This window comes from Pelodiscus sinensis, chromosome 22 (assembly GCF_049634645.1).
Source record: "Pelodiscus sinensis isolate JC-2024 chromosome 22, ASM4963464v1, whole genome shotgun sequence".
NCBI classification, from domain to species: domain Eukaryota; kingdom Metazoa; phylum Chordata; order Testudines; family Trionychidae; genus Pelodiscus; species Pelodiscus sinensis.
Genome location: NC_134732.1, coordinates 14,558,280 through 14,572,048, shown reverse-complemented (window position 1 = coordinate 14,572,048; position 13,769 = coordinate 14,558,280). Strand labels below are relative to the sequence as shown.

Sequence of the window (13,769 nt, the reverse complement as noted above, 5' to 3'; positions counted from 1 at the left end):
CTGTCCAGAGTGACAGCTCCTCACTGCCACCTTCAGCAGAGAAGATGGCCCTGCTGTGGTTTATGATCACCAGACACAGAGCCTCTGGTGTTAAGGTCAGCTGTGAAGTACTCACTTCTAAGAAGTGCTTGAAATTCAGAGCCACAATCTGGAGTTCTGTACACCAGAGCTTTTGTTGTTGTTTAAACTCATTGTTGTTTGCTCCTCTCGCCCCGCCCAGCCCAGCCCAGCGGTTGAAGAAATCTTCTCAATTCATGTTGCCCCTCATACATTCCCCACAGTAACCACGGCAGCCATCTTGCGGGGTTTGAACTGGGCAGAACTCTTTAGGTCAGTCAACTTTCCTCAACAGCTGGTGTTGTCTGCAAGTGACCAGAGGCACCCCCTGATCTCTGCCTGCTGAGGGAATGAGAGACTGGGTTGGGATTGAGCTCTGTGCACTTACAGGAGAGGTCAGGTGGCACCGTGAGGCCAAGAGGAGTGACAGCAGCTTGCTGGACTGGCAGTTGACTCAGTTGTCATCTTAGAGATGATGGTTTCAGGGTACAACCACCTCCTCCCCCCAGTGCGCCCACGGAGTGACGTGAACCCTTCTCTGCTACGTGCAGCCTGTACTGCTCAGACCACCAGCTTTAGTATTTCATGTCCCTCCTAGAAATTGAGTGCTGGTCTCAGTCATGGCAAACCGCAGTGATCCTGGCAGAAAGCCTCTTGACAAGGTTAGTTCTTTAACTTGTGGCCAACATATGAGAAGTTCTGTCACTTCACAGAGACTTTTAAGAAGCGAGTGAGCAAGAACACATTCTTCGTGCTGGTGAGAGTGGTGGACGAGCTGTGGTGAGTTTCCCTCCTGCTTTGTTTGGGGGCCTAGGCAGGAGATAATAAAATTGGAGCAGTACTGTCATGTAAACCACATCGGGGTAGGGGGAGCCCTGAAATTTCCTTCCTCAGATCAGCAAGACTGTGGCAGGCTGGGCACTTGTGGTGTTAGCTGGGCAATGCATGTTCTCAGGGCGCCTTTTCTGGGTCTCACTTATAACTTCAAAAATAAACAATTTGAAGGAGAATCTTTCCAGGGAAGGAAAAGTTCTCCAGAGGGCGAACTGGAATGGCCTGGATTCAGTTAAGCTTCTGGGAAAAATAATTGGATTGTGTGTTGAGCTCACTTTCCTAGATGGGAGTCTGAGGCAGAACAGTAACTGCGTCGATTTCTAGGGACATCCCTAATGACACATCATTTCAGTTATCTTGGCTGCCTGCGCATCTCATCTGGGACTGTGTTGTGCTTCCATGCAAGAGTCTCCTGGTTTGAGACTGATTTAGAACTTTGGTCCCATAAGGAGATGGAAGGAAGGGAGAGATTACTGAGATGGCCCGCAGTGTACTCAAGGGAGGAGTGCAGCATGAGATGCCTTTGAGCAGTCCCTGAGAGCTAGCTGTAGGTACTTCAGTCTCCCCAGAGAGCTGGTTGTCATAGCAGCAGTGTAACAGAGCGAGTGTATGGATAAGAAGGCTAGCTCGCAGTGCAAAGAGCTGTTGAGATAGCACATCAGGAATAGCTACCCAGAATTGCAGATGGGAGAAGTTTAGGGTGCTGTATTAAAAAGCTAAGCCATTATAATTGGGGGCAGGGGGCATACATGGGGTGGGCTTTTCTGGCTGCAGGGGGTGAAGGTAATCTTACTCAGGTCCCTGGAAGTCAGAGCTGCAAAAAAAAAATTTTTTCACTGCTCAATTCCATGGGGGAAGCTCACCCTCATATTAATTTTGGACTCTTGTCCTAATTTCTAGTGATAAGAGGAGAAGTCCGTAATACAGGTCCTAGGTAAATGGAAAATGTCATTTTTTTCTGACTCATCTCTGATGTGTCCCCATCCATGTCTCAGCTTAGTGGAGTTGACGGAAGAGATCCTAAAGTTGTTGATGGACTTGGTGTTCCGGCTAGTCTGCAATGGGGAGCTCAGTCTTGCGAGAGTGCTACGCAAAAACATTCTGGATAAAGTGGAGCAGAAGAACATTCTGAGATACGCCAATTCAATCAAACCTCTAGCAGCCCGAGGGGTGGCAGCCAGGTGAGGCAGCCTGCACCTATTCAAACCTTGCTCCTGCCTTTCACTCTACGCAGAGTAGGTCAATGCACAGAGTTTTTCGGGGGGGCGGGGGGGTTTCGGGGGGGGGGTATGCTTTTCCTAACCCTTCTTTATCTGTCCCTGCCCAACACACTGTCTTCTCTTCTCTGTCACACCTTGTTTTTTAAGGCACGTGTGTGATAGAGCTCCATGAGTTACCCCTGTGTGCTGGTGAGGCTTGTGTGCAGTATCTGTGCTCGTGGGCTAATCAGTTACCTCCTCAGAGCTCCTCATCCAGGAGCCCTGTGAATGCGCCTGCCTCGTGCCGACATGCACTGAGACTCAGTCAGTCCATCCCTTTGTTCTGCAAGGGAAGAGACACACAGGAAGTCACTGGCAAACTGGTGGAAAGAAGCATGTGTGAGATTTTAAAAATCCTTTAGTGTAGACTATGAAGCATAACAGAGAATCTGGATGCCTGAGGGATAGGACACTCCAAGCACCCATCTTGAGCTTTAATGACACTCTGGTAAGCTTCTCAGGGCAGGGATCTGTCATTTTGACTTGGATCCCCTGTCGTCTTGTGTAAATGATCTCTCAGCACTCATCACTTCTAGATCAGGAGAGGAGAAAGTGACATGTTTAGACCTCTGTATAATTAGAGACGCTGTGTGCAAAGGCTCCCTTCCCCCATTGATATTTGTATTAAGATCATCATATATGCAAGATAAAGGGTGTGTCTAGACTACAGGGTTTTGTCGACAAAAATGGACTTTTGTCGATAAACCTATGCCTGCGTCTACACTACCGCCGAGTTCTGTCGACATAATGTTGACACAACTCGGCAGTTTTGTCGACTGCGGGAAACCTCATTCTGCGAGGAATAACGCCTTTTGTCAACAGAGTTCTGTCAACAGAAGGCGTTATTGCATCTACACTGTCCTTTGCATCTACACTCTCATATCGACAAAGCGGCTTGCTTTGTTGACAGAACTGGATGTAGTCTAGACGCTCTTTGTCCACAGAAGCCTGTAGCTTAGACGTACCCAAAGAAAAACCAAGAGGAAAAGTCAAGTAGTTGATATGGGCGCTTGCAGTGGAAATTATGTTAATGCCACAAGTATGGACTGTTTTCTCGTCCTCTGCAGACAAAGTCTCATTTAAAAAAATTCTGGTGCCAGTTCTACGCTGTGTTACACCCATATCATGGTAGTGTGTGATTCCAGTGGCCTCAGTGGAATTATGCTTCAGCACAGCTGATGAAAGAGGTGAAGAATTGGGCCTCTAGCTCTCTCCTCAGTTGACCTTCATGAAATAAAACAAGGGCTCTTATTGTAACCACCCATTTGTCTTCCCAGTGTCAGTATTTTAAAGGAAAGAAAGTCCATCATGGTTTAATTAGCCTTTGCCTTTCCCTCTTTGTCTCTTACAGGCCTGGGACCTTGCATGATTTCCATAGTCTTGAAATAGCCGAGCAGCTGACCCTTTTAGATGCCGTGCTCTTCTATAAGATAGAGGTACAGACACAAAATCGGGGGCTGGGGTGGAAGGGAGAGGTTTTAACAAATGCCTTCAGCAAGTTCTTATGCTGCTTTCCAACTGCTCTCAGGCATACACCTGTTGTGGTTGTAGGAGAAAGCAAAGTTTGTGTCAGGGGAGGTCTGTAAATCATGGGGATTATGGGGAATCCACAGACAGATGTTTCATTTTTAACTCGTGGCTCATTCTTTTCTTTTCCCCCCCAGATCCCAGAAGTTTTGCTTTGGGCAAAAGAGCAAAATGAGGAGAAGAGTCCCAACCTAACACAGTTCACTGAGCACTTTAATAACATGTCCTACTGGTAAGGAGATTAGAGCAACAGCCACTGTACAGAATTTAACATGTCCCAGGAGCCCAGAAAATCTCTCCTTGAGCTGTGCTACCTTATGGCTGCTTGTTTCAATGGTTTTGTCTTGTAGTGTTTTGCTTGGCACTTTTGCTTCCTCCTGGGTGTAGACCCAAGATATTCTGCAAAGAATCCTATGTCACAGGAAAATGAAACCTTGTGGACTTGACTTCAGGAGACAGCTGCATCTCCAGGCTTTATCGCAAATAACACCGAGATCCTTTAGACCAGGGCTACTCAACTTTGGAAGCCCCAGGGGCCACAATGATACTCACAGCACATGCCAAGGGCCGCAACTTAAATGTGGTTGCATATGCATGCAAATATATGCAAATAGCTTCTTCACACTGACAGGCATGAATACAAAGCACTTCCCACAATGCCCCAGCGCTCCCGGCATCTCCTCCGTGGCAGCTAGAAATGTCAACACCCTGTACCCATCTGTTCCTGCCAGCCTGTCCTCTTGTGTCTTTCAATGCCTGGGAGACCCCTTGCCGTTGTGGAGCATGTTCCTGGTGGAGGCCATGTTCAAAGCATCCCACCCGCGGGCTATGGGTTGAGCCCCGCATAAACCCAAACTGCACTGCGGGCCGCAAACGAATGGGCCGCGGGCCACATGCAGTCACGGGCTGTGTGTTGAGTAACCCTGCTTTAGACAAACACCTGAGATATCTGTGTGCATGTGCCTCTTGCCTATCTCAAACTAAAATCCGTAGAGAAAGGAGGGTACCATGTCAAATAGCCAGTCTGATAAAGGATTTGAACTGCAGCTAAAAACCGATCCCTTGGGTAAATTGATCCCTTAGTTCCTCACATGTCCTCACAAACCAAAGGAGAATGGCACCCCTTTAAGAGGAATTAATCCTAGGATGTTAAGTAGCTCCACTTTGCATCTAAGAGTGATGGAATTCTTCCACCTCGTTCCCTGTAACATTCACTGTGAGAAATAACCTCTCTCTCTCTCTCTCTCTCTGCATGGGAGCTTCCTTCTGGTTTTGGTAATTTCAACTTCTGGTGTCTTGGGGAATTAAAATATAAGTTGCCCCGGTATACATCTGTTCCGCACTACAGTCATTGACGCTTGTAGGAACGGATGTGTTATAAGTCCTCCCATTCCCCTCTTTTAAGTTGCACCCAAAAAAAAAAAATAAATTGTGCAAATGGAAGTCAGCTGCGAGAAAACAATTCCCTGCTTTAAGTTGTTTCACTGTAAGTCCAAGTTTTTTGGAACATTTCTTGGACTTATAGCAAGGACGGCCTGTATTTGCTTAAGCTCTGTAGAGAAGAAATGGGACAGGAAAGTGTAAAATTTCAGCCTCGTTCATCACTCTGTTAGCTAGTAGCCACTCAAGTGAAGCAGCAGGTATTGCTAGATCAGATTCTAGCTCAAGGGTTAAATCGCTCTTCCTCTGTTTTTGCCAATCCTCACAGGGTCCGTTCGATAATCATGCTACAAGAGAAACCGCAAGACAGAGAGAGGCTGCTCCTTAAATTTATAAAGATCATGAAGGTAACAGCTCATTCCTTGTGATTCACACACCCATTGTTCAGTGCACTTATGTGTTTTGCTGTATGTGGGACATTCCATTAGGGGCAACGCTGTTTGTCTTCCACACCTCTAGAGTCACTAGTCTTTTCCCTCTTTACAGCACTTACGAAAGCTGAATAATTTTAACTCCTATCTGGCCATTCTTTCTGCGCTGGATTCAGCACCCATCCGAAGGCTGGAGTGGCAGAAACAGACATCGGAGGTGAGAAAAAGCAGTGTGATCCCTGTGGACATTCCCATATTTAAGCAGAAAAGAGAAATTTTGTTATGAAGGGAAACAATTGTGTAAGTTCTAATAACTCAAATGTGTCTTGGCACTGAAGGATAGTGGATACCATCCACCATGTGAAGTGTGTATCACCATTCTGGAAATCTGTATTTCACTTCAACAGCATGCATTGTAAAAGCTGCAGACATGCAAGTAGCATCATAGGCTAAGAAAACATTATCTCTCTTTCTACAGAGGTCAGAGGTTTGAATACTGATAGCATGTGGGCTTGTGTATGTATAGTTAAGGAGAAGGCTTGGTCCTTTCAATGACTTAGAACCAGCTCTCTGGCTTACTATGATCTTTGGGGATGCAATTTCTTTAAGTACATGCACCCTGTTAGAGAAATGGCTTCTTTGCACTATGAATTCCACATCCATGTTTTATGTCCTTCTAGGGCTTGGAAGAGTATTGCACACTCATTGACAGCTCCTCGTCATTTCGGGCCTACCGAGCAGCGCTGGCAGAGGTGGAACCTCCCTGTATACCTTACTTGTGAGTAGCTGTTCTCTAATGGTCACTAGTTTGTCTCCTCTTACTCGAGGTGTCTCTTTGTGCAGGTCCCTGGCAGCCTTTCCTCAGCCATGCATTTGTTTTTACCTTGAGAGTGGGACAAAGGGTGCAGGATACTACCCTTACGGCAAGCCTTCCACTGAGGCAAGGCTTCTGTGTTCTAAAATGTGAGGAAGATGATGCTTCTCATTCCTAGTCATCCAAGAACTGCTAAGAGCCAGAGTGGTTATGTATCAGTTCCCTGTGATCATAGAACCCCAGAACACTAGAACAGGAAGGGACCTCGAGAATTCATCAAGCCCAGTCCCCTGCCCTCACAGCAGGACCAAGCACCATCTAGATCTGTGGTGTCCAACACGCTAGCTACATGTGGCTATTTGGCTGGTTGAAAGTGGCTAGTTCGCTTTCTGTAGTGACTACTGCTTCAGAACTGGTTGAACACCACAGGGATTGTCCCTGTTAGATGTCTATCTAACCTGCTCTTAAACATCCTGGCTATGCCTACAGTGGCGGCTTCTTGTGCGGAAGAGTTCTTGTGGAAGATTTTTTGCACAAGAGCGCATCTACACTGGCATGTGCTTTTGCACAAGAACATCCATGGCAGTGTGGATGCTCTCTTGCGCAAGAAAGCTCTGGTGACCATTTTAACCATAAGGGCTTTTTGTGCAAGAAATTCATGTTGCCTGTCTACACTGCCCTCTTGTGGAAGAGCTCTTGCGCAAGAGGGCTTATTCCTCGTGGGGAGAGGAATAACTCTTCCGGAAGAAGCCCTGTTTTCCAACGCTGTACTGTAAATTTACTTGCACAAGAACGCGCGTGCAGTGTAGACAGCAGGCAAGTCTTTGCGCAAGAACAGCTCTTCTTGCGCAAGAAGCTGCCAGTGTAGACATAGCCCCCCAGTGTTGAAGATTCTACAACCTCCCTAGGCGAGTCTTTCCTAATGTCCAACCTAAACCTCCCTTGCTGCTATTTAAGCCCATCGCTGGCATTCCCCTTTGTGATTTTTTCGGAGGTAGTTCTCACCTTTCACAGCAGGGATCCTATGGCGGTGATGTAACCTGTTAACTGGTAAGCTTCATCCTTAATAGGTGATGTTTACTGATAATCCACGGCCTGGCCAAGCTGAAGCAGCCCACTGCCTGATTCGGGTGGAGAGATGCTCTAACCTGGCCGTGCTGCGGGTAGGGGGTGCTCCCGCCCAGCTGGACTGGAGCAGTTTCCTGTCTGGCCCGAGCAGCCCCCCAGCTGCAGGATCCCAGTTAACTGGTTAACCAGGATTTTACATTCCTGTCTCATAGTCTGGATGCCAGATTCACCATGGGTTTATATGGGCTTTACCAGCATCAGTCCTGCCTGCCCCAGATCCCCAGCAGGGGAAAGCTTGTTAGAGAAGAACGTACAGAGGCACAAAATAGACCACCTGTTAAGGACCATTGAGAATGAGACCGCCCCAAAAGGAACAGAGCACAGGAAGGGAGGAGTGGCCATAGGGGAAGGAAAACGTGATCCAGTGCCTTCCTCTGGGTGGCTTTACCCAGCAGGAGACCCAGTAACATGGAAAGCTCTCCTCCTTTGCAGAAAACTTGAGAGAAGTCTGAAAGTGCCACTCACTGCCCCCTGCTTCCAAGAGCACTGACAGCCAGCACGTCTTGTGCCAGCTTTACCTAGTCTGCTCCCAACTTGCAGATGCACTGAAGTAAATAATTGTTCTCTGATTCTGAAACTGGTCCCCGGTATCACTGGTTTAAGCATTAATGCTTCATCTGCAGGATCCCCCCTCTACACGTATGAAGGCAGGAGCCTTTAGCCTTTGAAAGGACTGACATCCTCTGATTTCAAATGCAGGAGCACTGAGCAGTGGGGTTGATTTTTACTTGCCTTCCAGCTGGCTCTGCTGTGCTGGCGACTAACCTGCAGCTCTGTGCTTTTCTTCCCTCCTCCCTGCATGCTCCACTCTTCTCTCTTCCAGAGGCCTGATTCTGCAGGACTTGACATTCGTTCACTTGGGAAACCCAGATTACATCGATGGCAAAGTGAACTTTTCCAAACGTTGGCAACAGTTTAACATCCTGGACAGCATGAGGCGCTTCCAACAAATGTAAGTACAGCCAGCTGCCTGGCATCCAGCAGGGAGCAGAGACTTGAGCTGCCTTTGAGGTGTTCTTACGCCACTTTGGGACTAGGCACAGGGGGATGCGAACTGTGCTGTGCTGCTGCTACTGCAGCAGAGAGGAACCCTGACTAGGAGAATGGAAGTGGCGTAAAGTCAGGGGTTTTAGGGCAGTCTGTGAGGATCCTCGAGATGACAGAAGAACTGTCAGTTTCCTTGAAGTCTTTCATTCTTTCGAGCTCAGCTATGATGCCTACAGTGTGTTTACCTAGTGCATTATCCAGCCTTGTTTTAAATGTTCCATGCAGGAAGCCTTCCATCTCCTCTCTTCTCTGCTGAGATTTATTCTTTCTATCCATCTTCTGTATGGCTGTTGACTCATTGTTCTCTGATACTTGCGGGTTTTCCTCCTAATGCTCTGTTTTACTAATGTTTGCAGTTATATTGGGCATCTGGCAACTGCCTGGATTGTTGTTCTTTCCCTTTGTAAAGTTCAGTACCACATTTGCCTTTTCTCCACCAATACACTGGTATCTACAAGCAGATGGTCCCGTTGTACAAATTTCCCAAATTGGAATGTTAAATGTATTTCAGACCAGATAGTCTGGAATTGCCCTAATTCAGGGGTGGTTCATGGGGTAAGCTAGCTGCTGTGTTAATTGTAATGTTCTCTCTGGTTTTATAGCCATTACGACATCAAAAGAAATGACGATATAGTCTCTTTCTTCAATGACTTCAGCGACCATTTGGCTGAGGAGGCCTTGTGGGAACTGTCTCTTAAAATCAAACCTCGAAACATAACAAGGCGAAAAACAGACAGGGAAGAGAAAACCTAGGAAAAGGGGCACATGAGCAAGGAGAATCGCTCTGCGAATGCACAGAGGGCAGCTATGAGACTGGAGTAAAAACTTGTACCTGTTACTGGATGACGCACTCTTCCTGCTCCGGTGGCAAGAGTCGCTTGCTTCCTGGGTCTGTGAATGTTGGATTCTCTCAGCAGAAGAATTGTGAATGTGTGTGTCACATCAGACAGCAACAGCCAAGGAAAACCAATGCTCGCTCCATTCTCCTTCCTCCACCTCCCGTCTCTCCACGCCGTCAGTCAGCTTTAAACCTGTGACGAGAGTGCCGTGGAAAGAGGCTCCTCTGTCAGCGTGTGGCTGGTTTGCCAATTGATGTTTTACATGTATTCTGAAATACTCTTGCTTTTGTCTTCTGACACCAGGGGGCAGCAGCAATAGCTCCGCAGCCAATAAGCTGCAAGGGTGTGTCTGGCAAAGCACCTATACAGCTGGCAAAAACTGTGGAAACCCTGGATTGTTCCCTGTTACCTTCTTGTCTCCCATGCAGTGTGGTCGTGAATCACTTTTTCCCCCCAGGGAAGATGGGGCGGCAGGCAGGAGGGGCCTTGTACTCTTCTTGCCAGAGAAGCTCCATTTTGGAAGCATTTTTGTGTGTTTACAGGGTTATTAAATCAAATTGTCCCAGATTTCTCTGGTGGAAGGCAGCCACCAGAGATATGGAAGAGGCATTGAAAACATAGGCAAGGACTGCTGTCTTCAGTCATCCCATTGCCCTTCCTCCCCCAGGTCTCGTTATTTAAAGATGCTAACTCTCCCAGCTCTGGGAAGGTTGACTAGCCAAGGTACTGCGGCTCAAGCACCCTTTGAGCCCGTTTCCCTTCGTGATGGTACTAGCTACTGCACAGGAAATACTGTAGTGTATCGACTGTTTGTAAATACTAGTATTTAGATCCCACGGAGGGCGGGGGTTGATGCATGTCAAATCGCCAGTGGGTTTAAGGAAATCAAGTGCAAAACAGTGTCTCTAAATCCACAACTAGTGAAAACGTCTTTCCGAGTGCTGGAATAAAAGAGGCTTGGGGCAGCTGAGTCTGGAGTGGAGGATAGAGGGGGTCGTCTGGAACCAGGAGGAATATTTCCAGGATTTTAAACGCTAAGGTGCAAAGGAAAGGACATGTGTTTGGTGCTAAGACTGGTTATCCTCTCTCCCTCACCCATCTCGCTTGGGGTAGCTGCCAGAAGTGTTATGCAACCCCCTCTGCATAACCCTTGGTGCTGCATTTATGTGACCTAAAGGTCGGAAAAGCCAGAAGGCATCGTTGGGTGGCAAAGTTCTGTCCACAGTACAGTCAAGATTCAGTGGAACACAGGCAGACTGGCACATACTGGGAAGTTAGCACATCATGCGTCATGTTAACCCTTATCTGGTCCATGTGCCTTATTCAGTTTCTCTACCATTTACCCCTCTGGTCATGCCCTCAGATGAGCAGTGCAGCTAGGATTTTCCACCAGTGCAGCTAAGACTGGCCAATTCACACCTGCGACATTTTTGTGTCCTTCATCAACTGTTTACAGCGTTGGTCGTGTTTTCAGGAATACGTGCAAGGCCTCATTTGGAACTGTGTGGTGTAGTTTCCCTGATGGTGAATCACTGGGTTTTATAGCAAATTCTAACAAAACCTTTGCAGCTTTTAGGGATGTAACTCTTAGGGCTTCTCCCAGCAGCATTCACTTCCTCATCAAGAGATGTTCAGTGTCTGCCAAGCCTACCTAGTTCTGAGTGAACCAGGGTTACAAAACCCTTTCTTCTTCACACTCATAGCAGTCGTTCCTTGTCCCTTTTGTTAAATGGCGGCTTTGACTGACAATCTGTTTGATACCAGATGGAGTGGTCTCCCCACAAACCTTGTACCTATTTAACTGAAGGTGTATTTTTAAACCAGTTTGTGTAGATACTTCTATTTCAGTCTGAGTGTCTCGTGGCAATTTAGCTTAAGTAAATTCTTTCCTGACTTAAGCTAACCTGAAATAAGAGTCTCTACACAGTCTGTTGCACCAGTTTAACTAAATCTGTTTTTAAAGCGATATAATTTTTTCAAGTAGACAAGCCCATAGTCAGATGCAGGATTAGTTTTCTGTGCACGTGCAGCATTCTTGCTTGTTCCTGACATTCCTCTATTTGTCTTTGCCATGTTACCGGCTGACTCATTCTAAATGTGAATGGCTAGCTGGGGAGAATGCATGAAATGATTATTCAATCAGTGCAGCTGTATTTCATGTAAAGGGAATATAGACACGACCAAGAGGTCAGCCGACCATTCCTGGCTAGTTCCAAGCAGCCTGTAGAAAGGGGAACAGCCAAAGAGAAGCCTGTCAATACTGAAGAGAGGAAATTTAACAAGTTTAAGAAGCCAGATTTGTTGTTTATGAAGCTAATCTGTGAGAGTTGTTGAGCTGGCTGCTTTGCAGGATAAAGTCGTAGCTGACTGTGAAGCAGCCAACACGATCCACCTCTTGCTTAGTTAGAATCCTTGCCTGCTTGGTCTGAGCACGTCACTTGGTTATTTAAGGCGAGTGTTGTAGCAGAGGTGATTTATAGCAGTATTGGGTGTGGTGTTGTGGCTAAAATTGTCCTTTCATTTCAGTGCATTCCAGCTTGGTGCCTAGTGTGTGTGAGTTGTGCTCCCTCTGGGTTAAAGTCTGATGAGGCTCCCTGGGACTGTCCCATCTCTTGGCGGGAGGGAAGGGGGGCAGAGGTGGCTGGGGGAGAGGCCTCAGCAGGCAGATGCACCTCAGTCAGAATGCACCTTGTCCTAAGCTGCCCCACCGATGCTCATGTCTCGTCTGGCTTTGCTGTGTAGCCGATTCAAGTCCCTGCTGTGCAACTAAACTGCAGACAAGACCCCCCTGAACCATGCATAGGAGGAGACAAAGCTGCCATCCGCACACAGCCAGCTCCTAATGAAAGGAAGCCACTGGTGTGTGTGCTGGCTGCCACGTGGCTGCTGTGAGGATCAGTGCTCGAGTCCTGGTTGTGCAAATAACCAGCTGGGGGAGGCTGCTGCTGTGACCCAGACCCTATCAACACGGTGCCCAAGGCAAAGAACTGGAGAAGGAGAAGCAGCTGGGGCTGGGCAGCAGGATGAATCACTCCGTAATTGCCCTGTTTTAGGGTTTGCCTCTGGAACATCTGGCACTGGCCCCTGCTGGAAGACAGACTCCTGCCTAGATGGCCCATTGGTCTGACCCAGCAGGGCTGCCATTTGGGTTCCTTGGTGGCAAGCGGAGTGCTGGCTTGCCTCTCAAGTTGAGGTTTGTGCTTGTGGTTTTGAAGAGTAGTGGTCTGACCTGGGGACTCGCTTCATGGACAGGCGCTGGGGCGTGGGGGCGGTGTTCTCATCAACGCGTACAAACAAGCTTCAGTAATGTTCCACCCTGGCCGGGGCAGGCCTACCCGTTCCACGGGCGTGACGGTTTCACTCCTGCTCTATGCTTCACTGTGATCAGAAGCCAGACACCAGAGCCATCTGCAGGCCTGCGAATGCATCGGTCAGTCATGCCTCTTGCAGGCAGAGTCCTTCGACCGTTTCCCCTCTCAGAGGAGTGGGGCTTCCTTTTTTTAAAGCTTTGACTGAAGATTCAGGCGGAGGCCAAATAAGAGATGTTGGCAGTTTGTATGTTACTGCTGGGATGACAGCAGATATACTCAGAGTTGTGGAAGGGAGCCCTATGTTACCCCGACTCTGCCGAGCCGCTTGCCAGCCCTGCTGATCCCAAGTCTCTCTTAGCCTAGAATGTTACATTGTTCTCTATTGACCACTAAGCCCAGCCTGGTCGGGACATCTTCCTGCAAACATTTCAAACCTGTACCTTTTTATATTAAAGCAAAATAAACACAGATAAAGAACCCAGCCTAACGATCATGTTTACAGTGCATGCAGCAGTCTGCAGATTAAAGTGACAATCGAATCCACTTCTCCAGCTGGTGTGGCCTCGTGTTTTCTGTGGTTTCCATCTGCCTGGGTCTCATTTTTCTGTTGGCCTTTTGTTTTCTCCCGGCAAAGCATATACACTTCTCAGAGCCAGAACATTTTTCTTCCCCCTCCCTGCCCAGCAGAAGCCTATTTCTTGGCCCACAATTAGGAGAACGGTCACTCTCTCACCGTCCAGGAGGTCTGCTTGCCTCTTTCATAGTCCCCTAGTCAGGGGATGCAGAGTGTAGCACATGTGAAGAAGGGTGTGTGCAGGTTGCCAAGGGGCATTATGACACTCCACACGTGCCTATAAATAATTGCTCCTGAGGCCTGGATTGCTGAAAATGTGGTGCTCCTGGTCTATTTCAGTCCTGGATATGTTTCAAAATTCCACTGGAAATAATCTGCATCTGCCAGATCGGAGCATAGGATGCTCAGACACTGACCGAGTCGCATACCAAAAGCAACGCTGAAGTCGGACAGCTTTGCAGGGCGTGACACATGGTATGCCACATCAGAGCTGGCTGGGAAAAAAAAAAACGTGCCTTCTGGCAGTCAAGCTGCAGCTGAGGGGCGGGGGGGACTGTACACAAGACTG

At 47.8% G+C, this 13,769-nt stretch overlaps 1 protein-coding gene across 8 annotated transcripts in view; it reads left to right on the top strand.

Moving 5' to 3' along the window:
• The window catches only part of RAPGEF1 (Rap guanine nucleotide exchange factor 1), a 151,797-nt gene extending 138,619 nt beyond the window's left edge, over positions 1 to 13,178 (top strand). For all 8 annotated transcript variants that reach the window (XM_075905548.1, XM_075905547.1, XM_075905549.1 and 5 more), the window contains 9 exons: positions 749 to 837; positions 1,887 to 2,072; positions 3,502 to 3,586; positions 3,815 to 3,909; positions 5,386 to 5,464; positions 5,604 to 5,705; positions 6,169 to 6,266; positions 8,254 to 8,382; positions 9,080 to 13,178. In XM_075905548.1, coding sequence (XP_075761663.1) covers positions 749 to 837; positions 1,887 to 2,072; positions 3,502 to 3,586; positions 3,815 to 3,909; positions 5,386 to 5,464; positions 5,604 to 5,705; positions 6,169 to 6,266; positions 8,254 to 8,382; positions 9,080 to 9,230 — 1,014 coding nt within the window. In that variant the 3' untranslated portion in view covers positions 9,231 to 13,178. The remainder of the gene's footprint in view (positions 1 to 748; positions 838 to 1,886; positions 2,073 to 3,501; positions 3,587 to 3,814; positions 3,910 to 5,385; positions 5,465 to 5,603; positions 5,706 to 6,168; positions 6,267 to 8,253; positions 8,383 to 9,079) is intronic.
• The last annotated feature ends 591 nt before the right edge of the window (positions 13,179 to 13,769 follow it).